Genomic DNA, 27,253 nt, shown 5'->3' with positions numbered 1-27,253 from the left:
TCCCAGAGCTTTGGAAAAGATACTCGGTTGCACAACCTGGAGGGAGATTTCTGCGCAACAACAGCTTCCCCCTTGGGGCCTGAGAGAAACAGGCTGCCTGAGGAGGCAGGGGGCACCTTGCGCTTGGGAGACACCCAAGCAAATGTGGGCCAGAGCTGGTGAGGGAGGCGGTAGAAAGGATGCTTGCTGAGATCTCCGGGGGCTGCCCAGTCCTGGGACTTGACTATTTGGTGACTCTGCACCAACACTGTCCAAAAAGAAAAGCACTAGCCACATGTAGCTGTTGAGCACTTGAAATATGGTGTGGGGACCCACTCAGAACCCCAGAGCTGGCATGAAGATTATCTTAAGACATTTGAGATTCAACCAATGCAGGAAAAAGGCTTCCTCAGAGCTTCCCTTATCTGACTAAGAACATCAACTTCTGGGAAGTGAGGCTACCATAAATCCTGTCTTCAAAAGAGCTTTATGGCCCAGAAGAAGATGAGAGACCATCCATACCCGTATAGATAAATATTATCACAAACTCTCTTATCTTATGTTCTCCTAAAAGTCCATTTGTCTTTGCTAAAGAAATCTATTTGTTTTTCCCATTGAACCACTTCCCTCCACTCACTTTTCCCTACTAAGGTCTGTAAACCTTTACCTGTAATAGTTTGAGACTCCTACTTCCTTTGTTCCTTTGTTGGCTCCTGTATGCATACCAATACCCCCTTTCTCCTGTTAATTTGCCTTTTGTCAATGTAGTCCCAGCAACTGCACCTAGGAGGGTACGGGAAACTTTGTTTCCCTCCCCTACAGTCACTAGTCCACATTGATAAGTGCAAGAAGTGTAAAATACACACAGGATTTCAAAGATAGCATGAGATAAAAGAATGCAAAATAGGGGCGCCGGGGTGGCTCAGTCGTTTGAGCTTCCGACTTCAGCTCAGGTCATGATCTCGCGGTTCGTGGGTACGACCCCCACATTGGATTCTGTGCTGACAGCTCAGAGCCTGAAGCCTGCTTTAGATTCTGTGTCTCCCTCTCTCTCTGCCCTTCCCCCACTCACGTGCTGTCTCTCTCTGTCTCAAAAATAAACATTAAAAAAAAGAATGTAAAATGTATCATTAATAACTCCAAGTATTGATTACATGTGAAATCATACTTTGGACAAGTTGGGTTAAATAAAATATATTATTAAAATTAATTTCACCTGTTTTTTTTTTTACTCTTTTCATGTCTACTAGAGAAACTTAAAAAAAAAAACATATGCGGTTGGCATTATGTCCCTGTTGGAAAGAACTACTAAATGTCAGGTAACCTTGTATCTTTGGGTTTGCTTTTACCAGACAACATCACCGGGCTTTGTTAACTGAATGCTCTGCATCAGGTCCTGAACAGCTTTGGCGGGGGGCGGGTGGAGACGGGGGAGATACTGCGCCAGCCTTCGGGGAAGCTGCCAAGCCCCTCTTGGCTCTCAGCTCAGCCTGGCTGAGTCCTCCTGCAGTCCTGCCTCCACAGGACACTCAGGCCAGCAGAAGGCTGGGCAGAGGGCTCTGAGGACTGCCAAGGCTCTGGGAACTTAGGGAAGGAGCTTCATGCAGGGCAAGGGTTCAGAAGACAGTGTAGCCACTGGCCAGGAACCACGGTTGGCCCTTGAGAGCTGTTCCCATGGCCAGGACCACAGACAGGCCTTTCAGCTGCCCCAGTCCCAGGCCTCACTGCCCAGCACCTCCTGGCCGTCTCTTAGTGGCAACAGAACCTTCCACCAGCCTTGCCAGCACCACCTGGCTATGATGGAACAGGCTTCTCTGCTCTCTCATTCTCTTTGCCACCTCCCAGCCCCCAGGCTCTGCTTGATTAAAAGATATTTCTGATAGTCATTCAGGGGTACAGGTGGCAGTTTGGGGGAAAAAATATCCCAGGCTCAAAAAAGACAACTACAGCTGGTGTTTCTGATTAACAGCCCACACCTAGCAATTTGGAGGGATGGTCCTGCTTGGTATGACCCAGGTTTAACCCATGCAGCTGATACAAATGTGACAGCTTTACAGCCATGTAAAGCTAACCAGACCTGTACATAGTTAAACAACCTTATCTAACATTCCTGTTTCTTCTCCTATATAAATGTGCTCATAATAATAATAGCCGACGCTCTTATCGTGCTTATTGTGTGTCAGGCACTGTGCTAGTAGCTTACATTGATGAATTCATTTAATTTGAATCCAACTAGATTTTAGGCACAAACAACAACCCTATGAGATAAGCACTATTATTTATTTTTATTTTTTACTTATTTTTATTTTATTTTATTTTTTTGATTTACATCCAAATTAGCGTATAGTACAATGATTTCAGGAGTAGATTCCTTAGTGCCCCTTACCCATTTAGCCCATCTCCCCTCCCACAACCCCTCCAGCAACCCTCTGTTTGTTCTCCACATTTACGAGTCTCTTGTGCTTTGTCCCCCTCCTTGTTTTTAGATTCTTTTTGTTCCCCTTCCCTTATGTTCATCTGTTTTGTCTCTTAAAGTCCTCATATGAGTGAAGTAATATGATATTTGTCTTTCCCTGACTAATTCCACTTAGCATAATACCCTCTAGCTCCATCCACGTAGTTGCAAATGGCAAAATTTCATTCTTTTTGACTGCTGAGTAATACTCCATTGTATATATATACGTACCACATCTTCTTTATCCATTCATCCATTGAGGGACATTTGGGCTCTTTCCATACTTTGGCTATTGCTGATAGTGCTGCTATAAACATGGGGGTGCATGTGTCTCTTCGAAAGAGCACACCTGTGTCCCTTGGATAAATACCTAGTAGTGCAATTGCTGAGTCGTAGGGTAGTTCTATTTTTACTTTTTTGAGGAAACTCCATACTGTTTTCCAGAGTGGCTGCACCAGCTTGCATTCCCAGAGATAAGTACTATTATTATCCATTGTCCATGGGTGAAGAAACTGAGGCACAGAGAAGATTTTTTGTTTGTTTGTTTGGTTGAGAGAGACAATGACAGTGTGAGTGGGAGAGGGGCAGGGAGAGAGGGAGACAGAATCCCAAGCAGGCTCCACGCTGCCAGTTCAGAGCCCGATGTGGGGCTTGAACCCACGAAACCGTGAGGTCATAACCTGAGCTAAAACCAAGAGTCGGACGCTTAACTGACTGAACTGCCCAGGCACCCTGAGGCACAGAGAAGTTAAATAAACTTGCTCAAGGTCACACAGCTAGAAAGGTGCAAAAGTGGTACTGAAACCCAGCAGTCTGGCTTTAGTGTTTGTACTCCAAACCACTGCATTACACAGCTTCTCCCAGGATGCTGGAGGAATCTGGTGTGTTTTGTTTTCCTTGACTGGTTCCTTTGCTAAGCAGTTTATGATAAACCTGTGGCATGTGCTCACAATCTAAAAACTGTCTGCAATCGGCTTTAACAGATTAAAAAGGATGAGATGTGACTGGGACCAGACTTGTGGGGAAGAAGAAATTCCTGAAAGAAAAAGATCGTTCTATCCTTCTTTGTCTGTTTCTCTACATGAGTGGGCAAGGGCACCCCGACTGAGAATGAGTGCAGCTTGTGAGAAGACAGACCCGCAGCCAAAGGTTGTTGTGGCCTGGGGTTGATAGGTACCCCCAACTTAGTAAACGGCCTGGGCGGGCTTAGAAACGTGGAGCCATATCTGGTTTGCACGTATGGGGGTGGGGGTGGGGTGGAGGGCTAAATCGCTTTGAATGAGGACAGGAGAACAAGGGGGGAAAGGGGGAAGGGGGACCTGAAAAGAAGATGCCAGCTGTGACCTGAGTGGGGTGTGGCAGAACACGAAATAGCTGATGGGTTTGAAAACAAGATGGCCACTGCTTGTCTGCCTTGCTTGTTCTGAGTTGGGATGTTCATCTTCCTCATCCTCCTGACCTTTGGTCAAAGTCTAATACCAACGCTGCTTTGTGCCAGTGGGTGCTGAGGGGCTGGAGGGAGAGGGTCCGGCTTGGGGAGCAGTGGGCCTAGAGGCCATGGGCACACGGGGAGCTGCTGGGTGGGAAGTCTGCCTGGAGAAATCTAAGTTGCTGCTATCCTCAGAGTTACTGGGGGGTCACAGGGTTCCTGCCAGTTGCAGGTTGGGCAGTACACAAGGGTGTCCAGCCGAAATGGTGTCTAGCCTCTGAAATCCATGCTCTTGCCCCCAGTCAGGTATCCTGGCACACAGGGCTCTGTCTGCCCAGAGGGGTTCCTTTTCCGGGTCCATGTGGGCTTGGCAGCTGCCCTGTGGGGAGCCTCTGCTGACGGCCGAGGAATGGAGGAGGCCCCTCAGGTAGCAGCCTCTTGGGTCCCACACATAGTGTGGGTCCTGGGCTGCTGTTCTAGACCCTCCAAAGTAAGAGAAAGCCTCATTGGGCCTCCCAGGCCTTCCTTATCCTGACTCCTGACTCAGCCTCCCACTTTTTTCTGAGGCCTCCCTAGGCCAGCCTCCCCTGGGGAGTCTGTCTCTACAAGGGTATCCTGTCAGCGGCACCTCAAAGACACAGAGATGGGGCCCACGATGGGAATCCCTAGCAATATACTAGTATCAGAATTTGCTAACCAGAGTTTTGGCATTTTTTAAGAAGTTAGGGGCGCCTGGGTGGCTCGGTTGGTTAAGCATCTGATTCATGATCTCAGCTCAGGTCACGAGCTCACAGTTTCATGGGTTCGAGCCCTGCATTGGGCTCTGTGCTGACAGCATGGAGGAGTCTGCTTGGGATGCTCTCTCTCCCTCTCTCTGCCCCTCCCCTGCTCGAGCACGTGCGCGCGCTCTCTCTCAAAATAAATATTTAAAAAAATTTTTTTTTAAGTTAGAGCAGACTCATGAGTATGTTCCTTTATCTATCCATTTATTCCTATCGTTTATATTAACCTATATACTAGCTACATTGCTTTTCTAATTTAGTGTCACAACATATCTTTAGGTATTTTTATTCCCAAATTACCAATGAGGAAACTGAGCTGGTAGTCAACGCCTGTCTGGATTGTACCAGTCTTCCAGCTCAGTAGGGGTGGGCCTGGGGCATCCTGGGCTTGGACCTTGAACTGAAGAAGGGGATGAGGGGAGCTGGGTGTGCCTGCGGGCCACAGACCCACATAAGAGCCACACTGAGCAAAGAGGGGCTTGTGAAAGAGAATGCAGGTGGACCCCGCACAAAGATAGAAAACAGGGAGGGAGGGGACAGGGTGCTCCCTGGGCCTTGTGGAAGCAGGTGGAGGCTAGAGGGATGGGAAGCTGGTGGGTGCCCAGCGGAACTCGCCCTGCAGAGGTCTCCTGGCATAAAGTGATGGGGACTACCTTGAGGGTGGGGTGGGTTGCCCATGCCTGCTCCTCTGAGGTAAGCAGAAGGGAGGATTCCAGCTGGGTGAGCTGGGCCTCCACCCACCCCCAGGTGCTGTCTAGGGCAGCTGTCTGGAGGGGAACCAGCTCCATCCCTGGCAGGTGGGAGAGGATGAGCTACCGATCACAGCGCATAGTGCTTTTCATTCAAGACTTCCTACCTCCCTCCCCTCCATAATAAGAACATAAGAAAGGTTGGGGTGCCTGGGTGGTGCAGTCAGTTAAGCATCCAACTCTTGGTTTCGTCTCAGGTCATGATCTCACATTCGTGAGTTCGAGCTCCACGTCGGGCTCTGCGCTTGACAGCTCAGAGCCTGCGAGAGATTCTCTCTCCCTCTCTCTCTGCTCCTCCCCTGCTCTCTCTCCCTGTATCTCAAAATAAATAAATAAACTTAAAGAAAAATCTTAAAAAAAAAAAAAACATAAGAAAGGCATAAGCCCCATTTTAGAGATGAGAAAGCAGGCCAACCATGTCCAGTGATGTGCCTGAGGTCACAGAGTTAGGCTGGGGTACAGCCAGGATGCAAACTTGCCTTTGCTGTTCTGGTGGAGGAACTTGGTGCAAACCCTAGAGCAGTGGGTGCCAGGAATGGGGTGCTGGGAGCAAAGCTGGAGAGGGGGGAGTGGGTGATTGAATACCCCCACCCCAAAACCCACCTTCCCAGCCCCTCCTTATTCGGAGCCAGGAAGGAGAGGTTAGTGGCCCTTTAGGGCTGTGACTAGTGGCTCCTGTGACCATACACAGAGGTCATACATACCCTGACCTAACAGGCCTGGCAGGGTGCAGCACACTGAGAAAGAAAGCAGATGAATGAATGAATGAATGCGGGAAAGAATGCATGAAAAGCCATGTCTGGAGGTCTGTCTGTGCACAGGGGTGCTCATGGGTGGACGTGACATCCTTCTCATCTGTCGCAGCTCCTGTGAGTCCCGCCTTGCCAGAAGGCCTCCATTCCGGGTGACAGAGCACAGTGTTGGGAGTGAGGAACCCTAGGCTTGCTTGACTCCTGGATCTGCTGCTTCCTGGTGGTGAGACTTCGAGTAAGTCACTTCACCTCAGCTTCCTCCTTTGCACAACAGGCCTATGAACCCGTAGCCCGGGAGATGGTTGTGCATGCCAGCCCACTAAGCTTCATGAGCTGTAAGTCTCTGCACTGGTATTATTTTCATTACAAGAGGAGTCAACAGCCCTGGACAGAGTCCACGGGCAGAGGGGTGGGGAGGAGAGAGGACAGGAAATGGGGAAGGGAGGAAGATAGAGGAGGGAAGGCTGAGTAGGGCTGGGGAGCAGTGCACACCCCGGGCAAGCCTGTGCTAGAAGAAGGGGTGCTCTTGCCTGTCCCGGGCCAGACAGTCCCCCCACGTGCATGTGCGCCGCTGGCTGCACAGCCCGGCTTGGGTCCCCCCAACCCCTCAGGTTGACTTCCTCCAGGAGTATTGCCCTGTGCCAGCTCAGGCTGCAGCATGTTCACAGCCTCACTTAGTCTGCCTGGCTGTCCCATGTCGGTAAGTGACAGTTATCCCAATTTTCTGCCTGTGTAAACTGTGCTTCAGGAAGGTGAAGTGACTTGCCTAAGGCAACACGGCTAAGGAGCAGCAGAGGCGGGATGTGAGCTAAGGATGGGCACCAATCTTCACTGGCCACTCGGGCACAGCACGAGCACAGGGTGCGGGCCCCCTTCTCTCCAGTCCCCTGGCCCCAGGAGCACATTCCTGAGATCATTCTGCTCTGTGAGGCCTGTCTTGACTTGTCACGGGGTGGGGAGCCTGGCATCCTGGTGGAAGCATATCAGGTCACAGTGACAGTCCCGGCTCCCCAGGGATTGGCTCCTGGGGGGAGGGGGTGGTGGGTAGTGCTGTACCCACTGAACCCACTGAACCTGAGCATGGGGTCAGCCAATCAGGGAGCCCCTCAAAGTTCAAAGGGATGCTGGCCACCTGAGGGGCTGAAGGAGGTGGCTTGGTTCTGGGCAGGCCCTGCTGAGGGCAGTTCATGGAGAAAGCTGTGGTTGGGTGGGCCCTGGGGGCCGTGTGGGCCTTTCGTGTCCAAGCCCAGCCCCGTGTCTTGGGTTCATCTCCCACAGCCCTCGCAGCCTGGCTGAGCAGTGGACAAAGTCTCCCCAGTTCCCCCAAATGCCTTCTGGAACTCTTTGCCCTCAAGGGTTTCATGCTTCCACTTCTGGGTACAAACAGGCCAGCTGCCCACCAGACACAAGGAAACATGGAGGCTTCCCCTTAACTGAACAGGGCCACTGCAGGCCTTTTGTCCCTATTAGGATTTTCCTGGTGTGTTTACTGGCTGTTGCCTCAGAATTGGGATAGGAATGAAGCCAGAGCTGGGACTGGGAGCCAGATGGGGGTGAAGATGGGCTGGGATGGGGGCAGAATCTTAGGCTGAGAGCCAGAATCTTAAAAGCAGGAGATTTTATTGGCAATGAGCCTCTGCAGGGTGTGGCTGGAGGCCAGTTTCATGACTGACCACAGCGGGCCATCAGCCCCAGGTTGCCTCGATCTGCAGGCCTCCTCTTGTGGTGGGGCTGACTTCCTGTCTGTCTGGGTCCCCTGTGCCTTTCACACTCATTACTCAGGCCCAGTGTGCACTCCTTCCCCCAAGGCTGAGCGATGGGATGCCCACTCCTAGGGCCACTGCTGTTCTGAGTCTGGGAGAGGGAGATGAGATGTGGTTTCCCTGGCCGCTCACTCCTACACCGTGGCCTGGGTGCCAATGCCACCTGCATCCTACCCCCATGGCACTATTGCCCATCCCACACCCTGCCTCTCGAATCCTCTCTAGACCCTGGGGGTTGTTACTCTCATTGTCCCTATGTTAGAGATGGAGGAACTGAGCTTAGTCAGGGGACATCTCTGCCTGCCTCTGCCCCCGGAGCCACTCCATTGTGCTGTGACCCCACACACGCTGACAGCACCTCACGACTTACCACCTACTTTTGTCTCTTGCAGGAGGTCTTCTCTGACCCCACCAGCCACAGGCCATCCTACCCTCAGCCCCCTGATATTACCCCAACTGGTTTTGCCTTCTTCCCTAGGGGACCTTGGGGACTTGGCTATCCTCCTACCCTTCCCCACTGCCCTGCCCATATCCCGATATCCTAACCAGCCAAGCCTTCCTGAGTAAGCAGAGCTGGTGAGGAGGTTTGTGTGGGTGCAGTGCATGGCCCTGGGGATTGCTGCGAGAAGCGGTGTCCTGCCTGAGGCTCCATTACTTTTCAGCTGCCCTACTCCAGTCTCAGAGGGATTCTTCAGTTGGGTCCACTGCCCTATGCTGGGAAACTCATACTAGCAAGTGCTAGGGGGCACGTGTGAATGCAGGGAGGCCTGCTAGGACTTGCCATAGCCCTGGGCCCCTGAGGTCGTGGAGACCTCCTGAAACCCCTTCCCAGGAGAGCTATTCAAAGGTAGACAGGCCTGATGAGGTGCTAATTACTGAGCTAATTGGAGCCTGTGTGAGCTACAGATGGCCTAGTTGACAGGACTTGAGGCCTGCAGGAGGGGAAGGGGCTGCCAGCAGAGGGTGAGGAGAGAGGCCCAGGTCCAGAGGGCCGTGTTTGTTCAGGAATTGTTGACTCACTAGCGCTGACCAGCTGCTTTGAAATGCAGCCCGGTCGCCTCTATACCTTGGCCCTGGCTTTCCCTCCACGAAAGGACTTGTTTTCTGAGGCCCTATTTGTTGGAAGGGTCCACTGAGCACTTTGCAGGGGCAGACTGCTCTGCTCTGGGGACCCCTCAAGGAGAAGGGAGCCACCCCCCACCCTGTCCTGGGGCCTCCAGGCTTGCTGCAGCCCAGGCAGACACCGGGCTGGGTGCTGTTGGAGGCTGCCTGTGAAAATAGAAGTGACATCATTGAGCTGGGTCATCTTTGAGGGGTCTGGTCTCACCCATGGCAGGCCCTGACTCTTTCTGGAACTTGGCCTGGGCCCTGTCCCGAGAACAGGCCTGTGTGGCTTCCTGAGGGGGCCGGAGAGCCGGAGGAGATGAACTCGTGCCCCGTGACTACAGAGACCTCCCAGATTGGGGATGAGACTGGCCCCAGACAGAGGGCAGGGGAGTCAGTAAGGCCACTTGGCTGCAACCAGAAAGGCAACAAGTAGCACCCACCTCCCTCGCCCAGATCTCAAATTCCCTGCTTCACAGCCCACCTGCAGAGTGCAGGCGTTCTCAGCACCCTGGAGCTAGGGGGCACTCTGGCCTCAGCCGGGCAGTGTGTGGCTGTCACTCACGTTGGCCTAGGTATCTCAGCAGACCACAGCTCTGGCCCTGGCTCCCCATGGCTCCTGTCCACATTCTGCATTCTCTCTGGTCTCCAGGCCTTTATTTGGGCTGTTCACCCCACCAAGCACCCCCTCTCTTCTCCTCGCTGCCTAGTGAGGTCCTCCCCACTCCGCAGGCTCTGGCTCCCTCTGCATCCCAACTGCTGTGTGACCTCCTGCTTGACCCGCACCCACAGCCCCTGCTCCTCCACATCCCTCCCCAGGCCCAGGACCCACACTCAGGTAATCAGGAGAGACAGCTAGGAGGCTAATGCCCCCAGAACTAAACAAGAAGATGGGTACGAAAGGCCTTTGGTATAATATTGGTTTAATAACATGATAATAATTGCTCCGATTTTATGAGTCCCTACTTCTGGGCCAGGCATTGTGCTTGGAACTTTCTGTACATACTTTCTCACAGCAACCCTCCAAGAGCTCTCTTATTATCTCCACTTTCCAGTGAGGAAATGGAGGCTCAGAGAGGCCATGCAACGTACCCAAAGTCATACAGCAACTTAGTGATAGTCTGGCAACTCCCGTCATTCCCCTCACAATGAGAGGGGGCTTGTTGTTGTTGTTGTTGTTATTATTATTATTATTATTATTATTATTTTTGCCAACCTGTTTCCTTCCCTCTTTCCCCTCCCTCCCTGCCTGTTATCCTCTATCTGGTGAGTTTGCATCATTACTAGAGCCTGTGGGTCCAATTAGGGGACCTCCCCAAGGGAGCTGACTGAGGCAATCCCTGCCCCGAGGGGGCCTCCCTGAGCCAAAGTTTTAATTAGTCGTCACTGCTCTTCCTGAAACTCTGACCTGCCCACGGCTACACCAGCCCAGCCTGGCGTTGTGGAAAGAGGCGGGACTGGCATCTAACCCAGCGGCCGGGTGAAGCCACGCCAGCATGGCAAGGAGGTGTGCCTGGGCCCCTGTCCCACACAGCTCTCCAGGTCTACCTCAGCATTACTTCATTTAATCCATTAAATGGATTAATAAAATAAACGGATTAAGTGACTTAATCCATTAAATGGATTAAATAAATTAAATGCATTAATATTTGTAAAGCCCTTAAACCAGTGCCCTGCTACATAGTAAAGGGCTATATGAGTATTACATTGAAAAAACAAGGCAGGAGGGACAGGGGGAGCAAGGGGCAGGGTGAGGGCACAAGGCTATTCTTGGACTTGAGGATGGCACGTCCCTGGGTCACCTGGCAATGCTGGGTGGACGGTGTGTGGGCTGTCAGCATCTGTAATGCTTGTCCCCCGTAACATGGGAGGCTTGGGGTTCAGAGGAAGGGAACGAACAGGTATGGAGAGGAGGCTATGTGACAGGCGCTGCTTTGAGCATTTTACATACTGCACACTGCCTTATAAGACAGGGGTTAGCATCCCATTCTACAGACGAGGCAACCTAGGCTCAGACAAGGAATTAACATGCCCAGGGCCACACAACCATTAAGAGGCAGGGCAGGATTTATGAGGAACCTGGGTGGCTCTGTCGATTAAGCATCCAACTTCGGCTCAGGTCATGATCTCGCGGTTGGTGGGGTTGAGCCCCATGTCGGGCTCTCAAATATAAATGAACATTAAAAAAAAAATTTAATAAAAAAAAAAAAAGGCAGGGCAGGATTTAAACTCAGGTCTAAGCCCTGTACACTGGGAAATCTGACTCCTCTTGTCCCCCACCTCAGGCCACAGGGTGGTGGTCAATAAGCCCAACACGGCTATACAGCCAGTCCCTCTCTGCTCCCACTCAGCCTCCCCTCAAGCTCCCAGAAACTCTGAGTATGAGTGTTTGTGTGGAGGACCATGGAGGGCCTCGGAGACCCCTTTCCTGGGGCTGGGCTGTGAGTCTAGGCTGAGACAATGACAGGAGTTCTGAGGTTGCAGAGCTGAGGCCCCACCCCCAGCTCCTGCAGAGCTGAGGCCCCCACCCCCACCCCTCCCAGGAGCAAGAGGCCTCCTGACCGTGACCCTGGCCTGGCTGCACGCCTCCCCCTCAGCAGCAGCGGCTGTGCCAGCCTCAGCCAGAGCCAGCCCTCCCGACGCGGTTGCCTGGTAACCAGCCCTAAGTGACGGAAACCCCAGCAGGCCACTAACGAGGGGGCAGCACCAACCACCTGGCCCAGACCCCACTGCCCCAGCGGCTAAAGCTAAGGGAAGGTTTCGATGGACAGTCCCCCGGCCCAGCCTGCCCACGGTAGGAGGGGATGTGCTCTAGCACTGGGGGAGGGGGCCTGGGCAGGGCCAGGAGGAGCTGTGTTGGCAGCCCCCCAAGACCTTTGAACTGGGGAGCTGCGGGAAGGTAATTCCCTACGGAGGCCGCAGCGAGACAGACACTGGGCAGGAGTCAGGGCTGTGGGTACAGCCCGCCCAGGCCCAAACCACCATCCTGGAAACAGCTGTGCTGCTCTGCCCAGGGCACAGAGGTGGGGGAGGGGATCCCCAGAGAGAGGCCCTGGATGGGGAAAGGAAAGGAGGTGATTAGGGAGGCTGGCAGAAGTCCAGGCTCCGGGTAGGTTGCAGCCTCCTGCAACACTGAGGGGGAAATGCATCAGCCTCTCTCCTTTTCACTGGTCCTCCCCCTCCTCTTCTCACACCCCCAGCTCCAGGCTAGGGGCCTCCAAGGAGGGGGCTGCAGGCAGCCCAAAGCTCAGGTGGAGCTCAGCCAGGTGTTTTTCCATCCTGGGTCTGGGGATGGAGAGGGAGGCGGGGGGAGGCCGCGTCAAAACAAGAAGGAAGCTGGTGTGCAGACTGGACAGGCTTTCAGGAGACCTAGGTTCAAGGCCCGCCCACCCCAGACCCTGGGCATGTGGCTGCTCCTCTCTGGGCCTCAGTGTTTCCTTGTTGAAGTGGGCTTGGCAGCAGGCTGTTGCTGGTCTGAGGTTTGGTGTCATGGGTCCCGGGAGGCTGAGAGGGGAAGTACAGGGGCTTTAGGGGAGCTTTCGGCTGTAGAGGCTCCCTTCAGGCCCTCATCTCTGGGCCCAAGGAAGTTTTTCTGCTTTTCTTCCCTTTCAGATGAGCAGAGCCCTGCTTTACCATTAGACCTCCACTCCCTAACCATGGCCAGACTCCACCCGCTGCTGGGCACTAGAGTATCAGCATTCAGGCAGACCCAGGCCCTGCCCTGGAAGAGGTCCCTGCCCAGTCTAGCAGGGAAGCCAGGCTTATAACCAGGCCGTGTTAGCATAGGGAACTGAGGCTAGGCTAGGGCGGAGTGGAGTTTGCAGTGCTGTGAGGCTTCAGAAGAAGCCCAGCCTAGAGTTCTGGAAGGCTTCCCACAGGAGGGAGCCTGAGCTGTCCTGAAGACCAGTGGGAATTAGCAAAGAAAGAGCTGGACAAGCAGCAGAGGCCAGTGCTCTCAGCCCAGGAGAGCGTATTCTAAAGCGTAGAGGTATGCCCCAGCGAGGCCCTGAGGCTGGCTCTGGGGGCTCTAGTGGTAGGCTGGTTGGAGGGGGCCAGTTAGGAAGCAGGCAGAAGCCAGAGTGAGAAACTGGATCCTGGGGGTACTGGGGAGCCATGGGAAGCTCCAAGCTGGGGCGTGACGGGGTCAGATGTGGGCATTAGAAAGACCTCTCTAGAGGAAGGAAGGTAATATTTCCCACTGCTTACAAAACCAAGCCAGACCCCCTCGTCCCCCCGCCCCACCCCGCCCCGTGGCTGGGCTCTGGCACAACCAGAATGGGGGACCCTACACAGTACCCTATTCTTCAGGCCTCTCTTGGGCAGCCCATCCCTACGCAAACACACGTCACACTGAAATGCCACAGTCTGTTTCACATCTGTCTCTCTCAGTGCACTGGGAAACAGCACTGGAAGGAAGGATGGGAAGGATGGTTAACCCACCCTGGCTGTTAATTAATCAAAGTGCTCCCCCCTCCCCTTCAGTAAGGTCCCAAAATTACTGTGTGTGGGCTTTTTCTGTCTAGCCAGTAGGCTGGCAGGCACAGTCCTCCAGAGGGGCCCAGTGAAAGCCCATCTCCCTTTCCTGGTCTTTGGGATTCCCCTCTGAGAGACTCTGATTTCCTCGGGAGGTGGAGTGGGGCTCCTCTGGAATTTGGGGGCTTCCCACTCCCTGCTCACCTGGTAGGACAGCAGGTTACTGCCTCCCCAGCGGAAGGAAGCTCTGGCTTGCCAGCATACCCATGGGAGGGGCTGAGCTCACTCTGATGAGATGACTTGACCCTGCCCCTCACCCCAGGTCCTATCCAACCCAGACTCCCTGAGATGGTGTGAGTCCACACTGACGGCTGCTGGGTCAGCGCAGCCCTCAGGCTTTGTGTGGGTGGGTGGCAGAGAGTTCCTGACCACCAACTGTACCTGAGCCTTTGCTCAGAATGGTTTGGGGTCACAGTTCTTCGTGGGGAGTCCCAGCTCCTCCATTTCTTGGCTCTGTGGGCAAGCCACTTCCCCCTCCTCCTCTAGAGCTACCACTGGTTAAGGTCTTACCATAAAGCAAGCTGTGAACTCATTAGATTTGCATGAGCCCTGTGACATGTTCTCATTATACCCATTTGATGAGCAAACTGAGAGGTTAAGGGGCTGCCTTAAGGTCACACAGCTCGGTAAGTCAAACCTGTTTGCCTGTTTTTCAGACCCTGGCTTCATATGGTTGTTGTAAGAATTAAATGAGATGCGTATTAAGTGACCAGCACAGGGCCATGTGTCAAGTAGGAGCGCCTTGTCTAGCCCACCCACCAACACTGAAATATTCCTCTGCTAAGTGGGAGTAGGAAAGGGATGAGGAAGCAGAAAGGGCAGACAGTGCTGCAGCAGCAGTCCAAGGGCCTTCCTGGAGGAGGCAATGTGTATAGTTGGGTCTGAAAGGATTGGAGAGAGCACTGCTGTGTGTCTCAGGGAAAGATGCCATACTTCTCTGTTTCTCTGCCTGTAGAGTGGCTGCGGGCGCCACATCTCCCTCCTCTGGGGTGAGAAGAAGCTCCTCGGAGGAAGGAAAGAGATTTGTAAATAGCAAATGTGGCCTCATTAGAGGGAACAACATTATTAATAACTGTAGGTACAGCTGAGGTTCGGGGAGGTGACCTTTTACCTCACCTTCCCAGAGAGCCAAGGGGGAGTAATCAGGGGTGGGGTACAGGAGGAGTGTGTGCCTGTAGAGCCTGTGCAGACCTGGTGGGGGGAGGGGGGAAGCTGGGGGAGTGTGAAACCTCCCTTTCAGACTTTTCTATGCTACTTTTCTTTGTTTACCCCGCCCGAGAAGCCCACAGAAAGACAGGCTGCTCCCTTCTCTGCTTTTGTTAACACTGTCCCTTCCAGCCACAACACCACTTCTCCTCTCCACGACCACAGCCTAATAAATACGTGGAGGCTCCCAAGGCAGTCACCTTGTGTTGATTACCTTCCTTCATCCATGAGACACCTGATAGCCGCTTTTCTTCACAGTCTGCACATACATGACCGCTGAGGTAGAGAAGAAAAGGACAAGGTTGGGGCCTTCAGGAGTTCACAGCTGATACCCTACAGAGCTTTTTACCATTTATAGGCAATTTCCCACGCTGATTTTGTGCAACACTCACCTCAGTCTGTGAGGCAGATCTCAAGGTTCCCATTTTGCTGATGAGGAAACTGAGGCTCAGAAAGTAACAACAAAGTGGCTCCCAAGTTCCCTACCATGTCCTTGCTTTTGTAGTGCAAGGTATTTAAGTGATGCTGAAAAGGAAGGGGCGAGATACTGATTAAGGGGGCTGCTGTCTTTGTGGATTAAGGCAAGACTCAGTGGGGCTGCAGAATCTTAACTGGCCCCTAGGGTCTCACCAGGCTCATCCCGGCCTGGGTGGGTCCCACTCGGGCCCAGAGAGATTGGAGAGAACATCGGGTGAACTGAGCACACAACCTGACAGTCCTAGCTCCTAAGAACTGAACCTCCTCCCACCCCTCAGCCGCAGGGCAGAGGTGAGAGAACCGGGTGTTGGGCTAAAGAACGGGGAGGGGAGTGCAGAGGTGGTGAGGAGCAAGAGTGGGGACGAACAGCCTGTTGATGGGGGCCTGGCCAATACCCCCAGTTGTCACACACAGGTGCACCTTCCTGATGCCAAGGTGCAGGAGCCAGGAGATCTGAGTTTTTATCCCAACCTGCTGTGGACCCTCGGGAGAGCCCCAAACCTCTCTGAGTGTCTGCTCCCCAGTTCTCTCCAAACCCTATTTCTAAGGACCCTCCAGCTCTCAATGAAGTGATACTCTCTCCCCCTCCCCGCCACCCAGGTGACCTCCACTTCCTCTTCCCTTTCTACCTCTAGTGTCCAGCCCCTCCTCCTCAGCTCCAGCTGCTTCCTGACTCTTGGAACCTATGGCCTCAGGCCTGCTTTGCCCTCTGACTCAGGCAGCCCTGACCTTTGGGATCCAAGCAGGTGGCCTGGGTGGTTTTGCCCCATGAACTTGCTCTGACCTTTGGCATGTCCACCTGCCTCCCCACTCCTCCACTGCACACACCTGTCCTTGGACAGCCCAGGAACTGTGAGGGACCAGGTTTCTTTCAAAAAGGTAGCAGCACTGAGAGGCTTCACATCCAAAATCAGATGGTTCAGAGAGTCGGGGCAAATGGAGACAGCCGGTGGGCCTCTCCAGCCCCTCTCTCAGCAACATATCATTCCTGTCTGGGAATGCTCCACCCCATCCCACCTTGCAGGCTTCACATGCTCAGACCTGTCTTACTGAGGGAGGTTTGTCAAGAAGGTTCAGAGGTGCCCACTGAGGCCACTTCGTAACCCCCAGCACCCTCACTCCTGGCTCATTACAGTGATGGGGAAATCACCTCTTCCTCAGATACATGTGGTGCCCTAACAGGGATTGACATATGTTGGTCTGGAATTTGCTCTCACTGGCTGCACTGAGATTGAGGGACAGACTAAGGAACCCTTCTCCAGCTCTCTAACGCAACTAGTTAGTACTGGCCAAGGGAACCGGAGCACCTACTGTGTGCCAGATATCTTAATACAACCTCTTCTAAGCCTTTACAGCACCACCACTATGATATAATTCGTTTTACTAAAATAAGGAAACTGACGCCCAAAGAGGTCAAGTGGCATGCACGAGGCCACGTAGCTAGAAAGTGGCAATGAATGAATGATCTCACGGAGTGACTGCATGAAGGCGTGTGCTGGGCGCGCTGGGGAGCGGTTCGCGGAGTGCGGTGGACACAGACGGTGCACGGCACGCGAGGCCGGGGCCGGGTAGGGCTGGCCGCCGGAGGCCCTCCGCACCCCGGGCCCAGGGGAACGTGGGCTCCCAGAGGCGCTGCCGGGCTCAGCCTCCACCACGCGGGCCGCCCCGCCCCCGCTCCGCCCCCAGCCCGCCCCGCCCGGGACCGCAGACGGCGCCCAGCGGCGGCGCGAACGGCCGCGAGGAGGGTGGCTCCGAGCTCGGTGCTCACCGCGACTTCCCGCTCAGGGCCTGGCCCGACGAGGACCCGCGGCCTCCGCGGCGCTGGACGATGCGGTCGCGGCCCCGGGCAGCAGCGGCGGGAAGCCTGGCGCCCTGCAGGTACGAGCTCGCCCGCTCCGGCGCGGAAAGTTGGGCCGAGTTTGCGGGCGGCGCGTGGGGAAGGGGCGGGTGGCGCTGCCCTAGGGCGCCCCTACCGGCCGGCCGGCGCATGGAGCGCCCCAGGCCTGGGCAGAGGTGCGGCGGCTCCGGGCTGCGGCGGGCCGGGGGCTGGCGGGCTGAGGGGCAGGGGGCGCGCGGCTGCTCCAACTTTCCCCGAACTTCGAGGCTCCCGGGGCCCGGGAGCGCCCCGCAGCTCTGGCAGGGCTCTGGCGCCAGATCCGGCGAGGGGCCGGTGAGGAGCAGCTCCGGCAGGAGCCCTCGGGCCTCCCTCGGGGCCCCGCTCACGTGGACTGCCGGGCGGAGATGAGGGGGCGGTGGGGGGCTGGGCCTGGGGGGCGGCGGGCGCGGAGGCGCCGCAGGGCCCTGGACGCGCCCTGCTGGGACGGGACGGCCCTGTGGTTTCCTCGCTACGGCTTGACTCACCCTCTGGCCGCAGCCCAGGCTGGCGGGATCGCCCCGAGGCGGTGGCTGCCCGGACTTTGAGGCCAGGCCGCCCCCTGCGCCTGACCTCCCGCCAGTCTTTGGTGTAGGTCCGTGGGCATGGGTGCACGGGCCTTCTTGGGGTGCACACGTGTGCCGGGCCCCAGCGAGGGGAGAACGCAGTTCTGAAGGGGCGTGTGTGCAGATGTGGGCCGTGCACGTACTTGCAAGCACGGGTTTGCATGCGTGGCTGCGGCCTGTGTAACAGCCTGCTGGGGTGCACGTGCGCCCCAGCGCCAACGGGCAGAGCATGGGGACACGCGGAAGCCGCGGGGTCAGGCGCGGCGGCAGCCCCAAAGCCAGGTTGGCCGAGGGCCCCTGGCACCACGGTTATGGGCCGGGCAGGTAGAAGAAAGGTGGTGGAGGCTGATCCTGCGACCCTTCCCCCTCTCCTGGAGCCTGGGCCGCCCCAGGTTCATTTGTTCCCGTCAGCAGGGCCCAGAGTCTCAGCTGGGGGAGGTGTGAGAACCCCGGGAAGGGCCTGATTCAGCCCTCTAGGGGAGGCCGGACGCTGGTCATAGCCAGGCAGGATCGCTGTCTTATTCCTGGTCTTTCCCACCGTCCATGGGCCTTCCGGAGAGCAGCTAGGAGATGGAAGAGGGAATTGTGCTCCAGATTCTGTTTGCTTCCCCTGATGCTTGGCAGGGATGGCACGGCGGGAGGGGGGGGGGGTCCTTTTCCTTGTCCCTGCCTTAGGCCCTGGCCGAGGTTGATCCTCCCAGCCCAACTCTAACCTCAGTCAGCAGACAGCTTGGTGGCCCAAAAGATGATATGACCCTGCTCCTTGTGGTCCTGCCCTTCTCCAAACAATCGCTTGCCTCCTCAGTATATGTGTGTGTGTGTGTGTGTGTGTGTGTGTGTGTGTGTGTGTCAGGGAAGAAGGCACCTACATTTTGGCTACTGTCTTGAGTGGGGAGGGGCCTCCCTCAAGGGAGTGTACACTGGGCTCCTTCTACTGGCAGGAGGTCAGGTCAGCCCCATATCCTTCATAGTCCTCCACTGACTCCCCAGAACCCTCATCTCTCCCCTAAAGACTCCCAAGGGTCCCCGGGGGGCTTTGCCTCTATTGGCTGAGTCCCAGGGTAGAGGGGAGGCTGTCTCAGGAAATCTCCGGGGCAAAGGGCACGCAATGGGCAGAGCCCAGGAGAGAAGGACTCCTGGGATTGGGGTGGGTGTGCAGCAGGCCCCAAGGGGCATGTGGAGGTGGTGAGACCAGAGCCAGCACTTAATTAATCCAGAGCTATCCTTGGGCGGGGAACGGAGCCTTAACACCCCCAACACAGTACAACTCCTTGTAAGGTTGCCGTGCAGCTGGTTGGGGTTTTCTCTCTGGGATGCAGATCTCTGTCATAGAGCATTGCTCTCAGTACCGTTGCCCTGACGCCCCTTCCTGTCTCCTAGGCTGGCCTGAGGTGTTGGGATTCTGGCCAGAAGATGAGCCAACTTTGTGAGAGTCCTGCCCGGCTTCCTTGGTACAATTAAGCTAGGATAGGAGTGAGCATTGGCCCTCACACTACCCTTGGCTTTTCCTGCCCCCAAAATGTGCTGGTCTCACTCTGGGCCTGTGGCTGTCATTGGCCACTAGCCAGAAGGGAGGAGAGGGCTGGGAGAGAGGGCTGGCTTGGCTTGTTAGTGATAGAAACCTGTGGCACCTGAACCATGGCCTAATCATAACAAGAGTGAGCTGATTCATCCTTTCTAAGCCACCTGAGTGTTTCGGAGACCAGGGTACTAGGAGGGGTAGAGGCAGGGCAATGTGGCCCTAGAAGACTGACCTTAGATGACCCTTCACGGATCACTGCGTACCTGCTGCCCTGATGCTTGACCTCTCTGGGCCCGGCTCCCAATCCTTGCTTGGCCTTGCTTCAGGACTTTAGTCTTGTTCTGGCATTCAGTTTTTCTATCGGTACAGTGGGGGTAGTTGCCAACTAGCACTCTGTGGCCCCTGGGGACTCCTTCCCTGCACAGTCACACCCTCCCACCTCCCTACCTGCTTGTCCCTGGTGCTGTGCTGCCCTCATGTGCCTTGGAATACCCAACTGCAGCTTAGGGGCTGGGATGCACACAAGGCTGTCCTTCTGGACACTTTTGGGACCTTCCTGCTGGTGGCACAGCACCATCTACTGGACAGCCTTGGCTCTCCAGCTGGGGGCAGGGCCTGTACAAAGCTGTGCACCCCACAGCCTCTCCTGGGGGAATAGCCCTACCCTGCGAAACCAGGCCCAGTGTCTGTGTCACTCTGGGCTGAGGGACCTGGGTTCCAGGCTTAGCTCTGACATTTTTGATAAGACTGGCAGGTCAGAGAGTAAGAGCTGAAGAGTGTCTCAGGAAGTCTGAATTCACAGACAATGTCCAATTCCACATCTTGGCTGCAGTGGGCACCTTGAGAACCCTATAGCATCTGTAGTGAGAGCTATAGTGGGAGGTAGGAAGCCTACCTCTTGTCCCATCTCCTTTATCAGTGACGTTGGGATGAATGGGTTTCATCCCAATATGGGGAACGGGGGTAACCAAGTGAGCTGATCCTCAGACTGTGCTCTGTAAAGTCTGAAACCCCAAGAAAGGGGTCTTGGGAGTCATGTGGAGAGAAGCTGAACAGAAGGAGGCTCCTGGGATGGGGGTGGGGAGTATACATTGGAAATCTCTGTGTTGTATGACTCATGCGTTCATTCATTCATAGTCTTTATCGAGCATCTACTAAGTGCCAAGTTCTTAGGTGTGGCAACAAGCCAGTGAGAGCAGCAGTCCTCCATTGCTTGTCTGGAACCCATTCTGACAGCCCCTCCCTTTCTCTCTTTCTCTCTCTCTCCCCCAGGTCAGCAGTTGAGTAGCCGGGGCCCCTGAGGGCTTGAAGCCTTCACAGTGATGGCGGAGAAGCGGCCACTGGGGACCCTGGGGCCTGTGGTATATGGCAAGCTCCCCCGCCTAGAGGCAGACCCCGGACCCGGGCACAGCCTGCCCCCCTCTGCTGGTAACCAGGACCCCTGCAGCTACAAGGGTGCCTACTTTTCCTGCCCTATGGGGGGTGCTCCCAAGGCAGGGTCTGAGCGGTTGGCATCCTGGACCCCATACCCACCCTTGTACCCTACCAGCGTGGCAGGACCCCCTCTTCGGACAGACAACCTATTGACCAGCTGCCTGCTCTACCGCCCGCCAACAGAAAGCTCTGAGAAGGTGCAGGACTCTGGCCCCGTTGAGCTCCTGCCCTTCGGTCCCCAGTCTCATTCCTACCCAGGTCCACCGTTGGCGGCCCCCAAACCTGTCTACCGCAGCCCTCTGTGTTACGGGCTCTCGACTTGCCTGGGCGAAGGGGCGGTGAAGAGGCCACTGGATGTTGATTGGACAATGGTGACTGGACCCCTGTTACCCCCGGCTGACCCGCCTTGTTCACTGACCCCAACTCCTGGCAAGAGCCAGTCTCTGGATGGCACCTTCTTGCGTGGGGTGCCGGCTGGGGGATCCAGCAAAAACTCCGTGGGCTTCTCCCCGTGTCAGGCATTCCTGGAGAAGTATCGGACCATCCACAGCACAGGCTTCCTAGCCTCCAAGTATGCGGGTCCTTACTCTGGGGACCCCAAGCAGGCATTGTCTGAGGGCCCCCCAAGTCCTTGGACCCAGCTGGCCCAACCCTTGGGGCCAGCCTGCCAGGATACGGTGCCCACCCACTACCCGCTCCCTCACCCTCACCCTCCACAGGCCCTGCCTTGCCCACCAGCCTGTCGCCACCCAGACAAGCAGGGCAGCTACAGCTCAGTGCTCCCACTGCAGCCTCTGGGAGCCCACAAAGGGACTGGGTACCCAGCTGGTGGGCTGAGCAGCCCCTACCTGAGGCAGCAGGCAGCCCAGACACCCTATATGCCCCCAGTGGGCCTGGACACTTTTTCCTACCCCTCTGCCCCGCTCCCAGCACCCTCACCAGGCCTCAAGCTGGAGCCACCTCTTGCTCCCCGGTGCCCGCTGGACTTTGCTCCCCAGACACTGGGCTTTCCTTATGCCCGGGATGACCTCTCTCTCTATGGGGCATCCCCAGGGCTCGGAGGGACGCCACCTTCCCAAAACAGTGTGCAGGCTGTGCCACAGCCCGGTGCCTTCCAGCGAGGATGCCAGCCTCTCCCTGTCAGCCAGCCATGCCCAGAGCCCGGAAGGCCTGCAGAGAAGCCGGTGCGGGAAGCAGAGGAGAAGATGTGGCTGCCCAGCTGCAGGAAAGAGCAGCTCCAGCCCCAGCTTGATGAACACCCTGGAGCGCCCATTATCATCCAAGACAGTCCGGGCCCTCGCACCCCACCGGCACTCCCAGCCTGTGCCCAGGAGCGCCAGTCTCTTCCACAGAATCAGGGTACGCTGCCACCCAGCTCTCCTCCCATGCCTGTTATTGACAATGTCTTCAGCCTGGCCCCTTACCGTGACTATCTGGATGTGCAGGCACCTGAGGACGCGGCCGAGCCTGACTCAGCCCCTGCCCCCAGGGAGAGCCCTGCCAAAGGCTGTGGGGAGCCCCTGCCTGCCCGGGAGACCCCTTCGAAGGCACGATGCTCGCTTCGAGAGGAGGTGGCACTGGACTTAAGTGTGAAGAAGCCCATGGCAGAGGCTCCAGTCAGGGTTCCTAGTCCTGTAGCGCATGCCAAGCCCCCGGCCCTGGATGCCCCTGGTGTGGGAAACACGGTCTCGGATCTGCCTGACCTGGAAAAGGTAGTCCCAGAGGCACCCGGGGCGCCAGCGACTACAGAGGCCACCCCTAGGACCAACTTCCATAGCTCCGTGGCCTTCATGTTCCGAAAATTCAAGATCCTCCGGCCGGCACCCTTGCCTGCAGCCGTGGTCCCATCTGCGCCTACCCCGGCCCCTGCGTCTGCCCAGCCTGTACCCACGCCCACATCTGTGCCCCTTGGTCTGCAGATTCTCAGCCAGCCCTTGCCCGTGGCCTGCTTCAACCTGGCGCTGCCCAGTCCTCCAGCTGTAGCCATGACATCCCCGACCCCAGCCCCTGCTCCGGCTCCATCGCCGGCCCAGGCCCAGGCCCCGACTCCGGCTTCTACCCCTGCCACGGCGGACTCCCCAGAGCAACACTTTACAGGACTGCATGCGTCCCTGTGCGATGCCATCTCGGGCTCGGTGGCCCATTCCCCGCCCGAGAAGCTGCGCGAGTGGCTCAAGATGGCCGGGCCGTGGGGCCGGGCAGCATGGCAGGACTGCCAGGGCGTGCAGGGGCTGCTGGGCAAGCTGCTGTCACAGCTGCAGAGCTTCGTGTGCACCCAGCAGTGCCCCTTCCCCCACGTGGTGCGGGCCGGTGCCATCTTCGTGCCCATCCACCTGGTGAAGGAGCGGCTCTTCCCACGGTTGCCCCCCGCTTCGGTGGACCATGTGTTGCAGGAGCACCGTGTGGAGCTGCGGCCCACCACGCTGTCAGAGGAGCGGGCGCTGCGCGAGCGGGCCCTGCATGGCTGTACCTCGCGCATGCTCAAGCTGCTGGCTCTGCGCCAGCTGCCCGACATCTACCCTGACCTGCTGGGCCTGCAGTGGCGTGACTGTGTGCGCCGCCAGCTGGGTGAGCATGGGGCAGCCCCAGTAGCCACCGGAGCTGTGTGAGCGAGTGACAGGTGTGTGGGCTGTGTGAATGGTCACGGCTAGGGGCTGAGGGATGCCTGGACCTTGGAAAGGGCAGGGAGGCCCAAGAACTCATGCTGGGGAGGGGGCTGGCCATCCAGGGTAGGCTCTGTGGACCCCCCCTCGCCCCAGCACGAAGAGCCTTCACAGCCTCCTCTGTAAGCCTCTGAGCATGCCAACTGCTCTGTCCCTATGGAGACTTTCTCGGCCTTCCCTGGTGCAGCACCTTCCCAGATTCCCTCCTCCTCCTCTGCTGTGCCTTCTCTGGCTTTGGTGCAGGCTTCTCCTTTGGGTTCTAGGGCTCTGACCAGGCTGTGTTCTCTATCTGAGGTCTTTCCCCACTGTGTCTGTGTCCCGCCCGGCTTCCCTTCTGGGCTTGGGCCGCAAAGAACTGAATGCATGTTGGCATGTTGCACCTGGTGTCTGTCTGACCCTTAACTCCTCCCAGACCCACGCTCCTGAGCTTCCCCCTAAGTCCTCTGCCCCCCGCCTTCTCCATCTCAGTGAATGGCACCTCATCCCCGAAAGTGGGCAGGAATCCCCTGTCCCCTCCAAAACACTGTTGCCTTTTGAACATGTAGTGTTTCAGTCCTCCCGCGTATTTATGGGTGGTGCATCCATAAGTCGGAGCAGTGTTTTGTGGTTTGCTTTTCCCCTACTAAATGATGCCTTGTGCATATTCTTCAGCTCGCTCTTTTTGTGTCCTGGAGCATCATGTGCATTGGTGTGGGTAGCTTGGCCCCGCTCTCGGGAGCTGCTGTGGTGTTTCATGCTGTTGTACACTCACTTCTTCGGCCAGGACTTTGGTGATGGTGCCAGGCGGTGTCCATCGTGGCCTCTCCTACATGTGGCATATTGAGGCCTGAGGCCTGTGACCCTCTCGGTAGTCTTTCTTCCCTTGCTGCTCTGCCATCCCTGCCACCAAGCCTGTGTCTGGGCTGTGTCTCCACAGGAACTGTTTCTTGTCCCCTTGCCATGATGGCAACCTTGGCCTGGGCCCTTACCTTGTCCAAGTTTCAGGTCAGGGTGGAGAAGACCCTGAGGCAATGAGGCACAAATGTGGAGCTTGGGGTCTGGGTGACAAGCATTGCTGTCCCCTGAGCACTTAAACAGTTGGGGCATTTGCCCTAATGGGTGCAAAGACCATCTTGTTTCTGTACAATTGGGCTGTTAGGCCTAGAGAGGACAGGGGCGTATTTCCTGGACAGCTTGCTGGGCAATGGGGCCCAGGCACTTCATAGTCCCCTCCTGCTCTGACTGAGCCTGCTGGAATCTGGGGCATAGTGCAGAGTTGACTGGGACCCAGCTTCCTGCCGCTGGCTGGATTTGCATCCCAGTCCCCACTCCCTCCCTGGGCTGTGGGTCCTCCCCCGATCCTTGGAGGGGGGGGGGTCCACCCTTCTGTGGGTGTCCTTAGTGTTACCCTGACAGCCTCCCTTACTAGTAGGTGTGTTCTTGGTCAGAAGCTCCCCTTCTGTCCCTTCTGCTGCTTCCTCCACCCCAAGCTCTGGGGTGGTGTGATGGAAAGATGATGGTGCTGATGTATAGCAGGGCCCTCTCTCATACCTCAGTTTCCCTGCCTGTACAGGCCAGTGGTTCCTGGCCTGTTGGCCCCTTTCCTTTTGTTCTTGCACCAGACACTTCTCCTGAGCAGTACCCTCATCAGACAGAGCTCTGGTATCACCAGGGGAGAATCACACCCTTTGGTTTGGTGGTCTGGCCTCCAGCATGTGTGGGGAAGGGTCATGATGTCTGTGACCCTGCTGGGGCCACCCAGGCCTGAGCAGAGTGGAACCACTGGTTTAGGTGGCTGGGAGGCCAGGAGATGGGACCTAAGGGTGTTGGGGTCTACAGCCTGACTGTGTGTTCATTTTCCAGGTGACTTGGACACTGAGGCTGGATCCGTGCCCTCCTCAGAACCCACCATGGCCAGAGATGAGCCAGAAAGCCCAACCCTGGCCTGGAAGTCACCCGCCCCCAAGGCCAGGAAGCCGGGGAGGAAGCCACCAACCCCTGGCCCGGAGAAAGCGGAGGCAAATGCTGGGGAAGGGTCCCGCGGTGCCTCACCTACCCCTGCCACCAGCGCCAGCCCACCTGGCCCCACACTAAGGGCTCGCTTCCGCAACCTGCTGGAAACTGCCTGGCTCAATGGCCTAGCACTGCCCACTTGGGGCCACAAGGCCTCAGGGCCGGATCGGCCCGTGCCCCACCCACAGGTGTTGGGTGGCCAGAGCCATCACCTGTAGCACTGGTTGCTGTTTGGACAGCTGCTGTGTGGGGGTCACTCTGTACCCTTATCTTGTAGGCCAGCGGCCCAGGGCCATCAGTGGATACACCCTTGGAGCTTTTCCAGCTCTTGCTGCCCCCACTGGGCTGGAGACCCCGCTTTTAACTTGAGGGCCTTCATTAGAAAGAACTACTTCCTGTTTTTTTCCTTAGAGAAAATGTGTGGGCTTTGGAGCTCAACAGACTTGGGCTTGAATCCTGGCTCCTGTGTTCCTTGCTGTGTAACCAGGCAAGTCACTTCCTTCCTTGAGCTCCCAGTTCTCCATTTGTAAGATAGGACAACGCAGCCTACCTCACAGGGTTGTTGTGGGGTGATGCCTGACACACACCCATTAGGGTTTGCTCTCTGCTCCCTCCCCAGGACCAGGGCCTAAATCCCAGCCGGGGCCTGGAGTAGGAGGCTAAGGCAAGCAGAACCTTCTTCTAGAAAGTCTTTGTGTGTCATGAGACTTGGTTATTGTACAGTGTGTATGACTTACACTTTCTAGAGTCATCCCCAGGAAAGCCTGGGGCTATACCCCCTCACTTGGTGTTGGGCCCTGACCCCCCAGCCTGGAGCACTCTGGGGAAGCCTGCTTCTTCCCTCCTGCACTACAGGGGGTGCAGGGATACAGCCTGGGGCTGACATCCTTGTGTGTTTTCCCAAGAAGTTGTGTTTGCTAGAAGTCATGCAGCTGCAGGGACTCAGGGACTGGAAGAGACAGGCTGAATGACAGCTCAGTCCTGGGAGGTCTCTGAAGATATGGACTGGGGCCCCTGGCACTCCCAAGCTAGAGCCCCATCCGTCATGCCTGCTATGAGTTACCTCCCTGCAGAGTGCTAACCTGAGCCAGAGGCTGGCAGGCTGGGCCCTTGGCCTGGCTAAGGTTTGTCATAAGGCTGTGGGCCCTGGAGGCAGGCCATTAAACATTAAAAGCAATTGGGTTGTTTTTGGACCTGGGGCCTGGCTGTGTGTTTGGCGGGGCGTCCACAGGTTTAATAGGCCATCATCAGGTGCCTAGTCCTTAGCAGTTCTCCCTGTTCCCAGCCCAGAAGGTGCCAAGGCTCTCTGGCACCCCTGCTCGCTTGCTCTGGCCATGTGGGTCCTTGTCACACCCACTGGGCAGCCACTTCCTTGCTCGGGGAAAGCCCCTCCCCTTGTGGGTCCTGGTGGCTGTTGGTCTATAGCACACCACCTGGTGAGAAATGCTAGTCACCACACACCCCAGCACCAAGGACATGCCCAGCAAGGTGTACTTCATCCTTCACACGTGAGCTGGTGTGGGGAGACCCAGCACGCCCTCCAGAGACCCTGCCTCTGCTGGGCTCTCCCTGCAGAGGTTCGTTCTCGGGGCTGCTGTGGTGGTGTCTCACTCCATCTAGACCGGAGGCTGGTCTACTAGGGCTGGTCAGACCTGCCAGTGTCAGTCCTAGTGTTGGTGAGTCTTTCCTGAGCCCGGCTACAGGATCCCTCCTGGCTCTGCTTTGCCCCAATGGCTGAGCCCAGGCCTGTTTGGTTAGGCTTCTCTCTGACTCGGGTGGCCTCACTAGGCAAGACGCTAGGTGCGTCTCTGGCCTCAGTTAATAAAAGGAAGATGGCACTCAGGTGAGCCTCCAGCTTGAGTGAGGCCCTGCCTCCTGGCTGCCCCACTTGGGGCTCTAACCCAGTACAAAAGGCTGAGGAGCCCAACCCACTAGCTTTGCCACCAGGAGTTAAGCCTTCAAGGTAAGTGACGG

General features: G+C 56.4%; 1 protein-coding gene across 4 annotated transcripts; it reads left to right on the top strand.

Annotated features, from left to right (window-relative positions):
* Positions 1 to 1,259: 1,259 nt before the first annotated feature.
* On the top strand, positions 1,260 to 26,472 carry CB3H15orf39 (chromosome B3 C15orf39 homolog). 4 transcript variants are annotated; one of them, XM_060618027.3, is made up of 3 exons: positions 1,260 to 1,298; positions 20,463 to 23,192; positions 25,130 to 26,472. In XM_060618027.3, the coding sequence occupies exons 2-3, from the start codon at positions 20,513 to 20,515 to the stop codon at positions 25,495 to 25,497; spliced, it is 3,048 nt and encodes a 1,015-aa protein (XP_060474010.1). In that variant the 5' UTR covers positions 1,260 to 1,298; positions 20,463 to 20,512; the 3' UTR covers positions 25,498 to 26,472. The 4 variants fall into 4 exon arrangements, with proteins under 4 accessions (XP_060474010.1, XP_060474009.1, XP_060474013.1 ...); XM_060618026.3 differs by lacking the exon at positions 1,260 to 1,298 and adding an exon at positions 16,930 to 17,107; XM_060618030.3 differs by lacking the exon at positions 1,260 to 1,298 and adding an exon at positions 16,930 to 17,107 and having other exon boundaries at positions 20,463 to 23,244; positions 25,130 to 25,241.
* The last annotated feature ends 781 nt before the right edge of the window (positions 26,473 to 27,253 follow it).

The sequence above is a fragment of the Panthera onca genome, chromosome B3 (genome assembly GCF_046562875.1).
Source record: "Panthera onca isolate mPanOnc1 chromosome B3, mPanOnc1 haplotype 2, whole genome shotgun sequence".
NCBI classification, from domain to species: domain Eukaryota; kingdom Metazoa; phylum Chordata; class Mammalia; order Carnivora; family Felidae; genus Panthera; species Panthera onca.
Note: the sequence above shows the minus strand (reverse complement) of the source record. Positions and strands in the feature narration are given on the sequence as shown.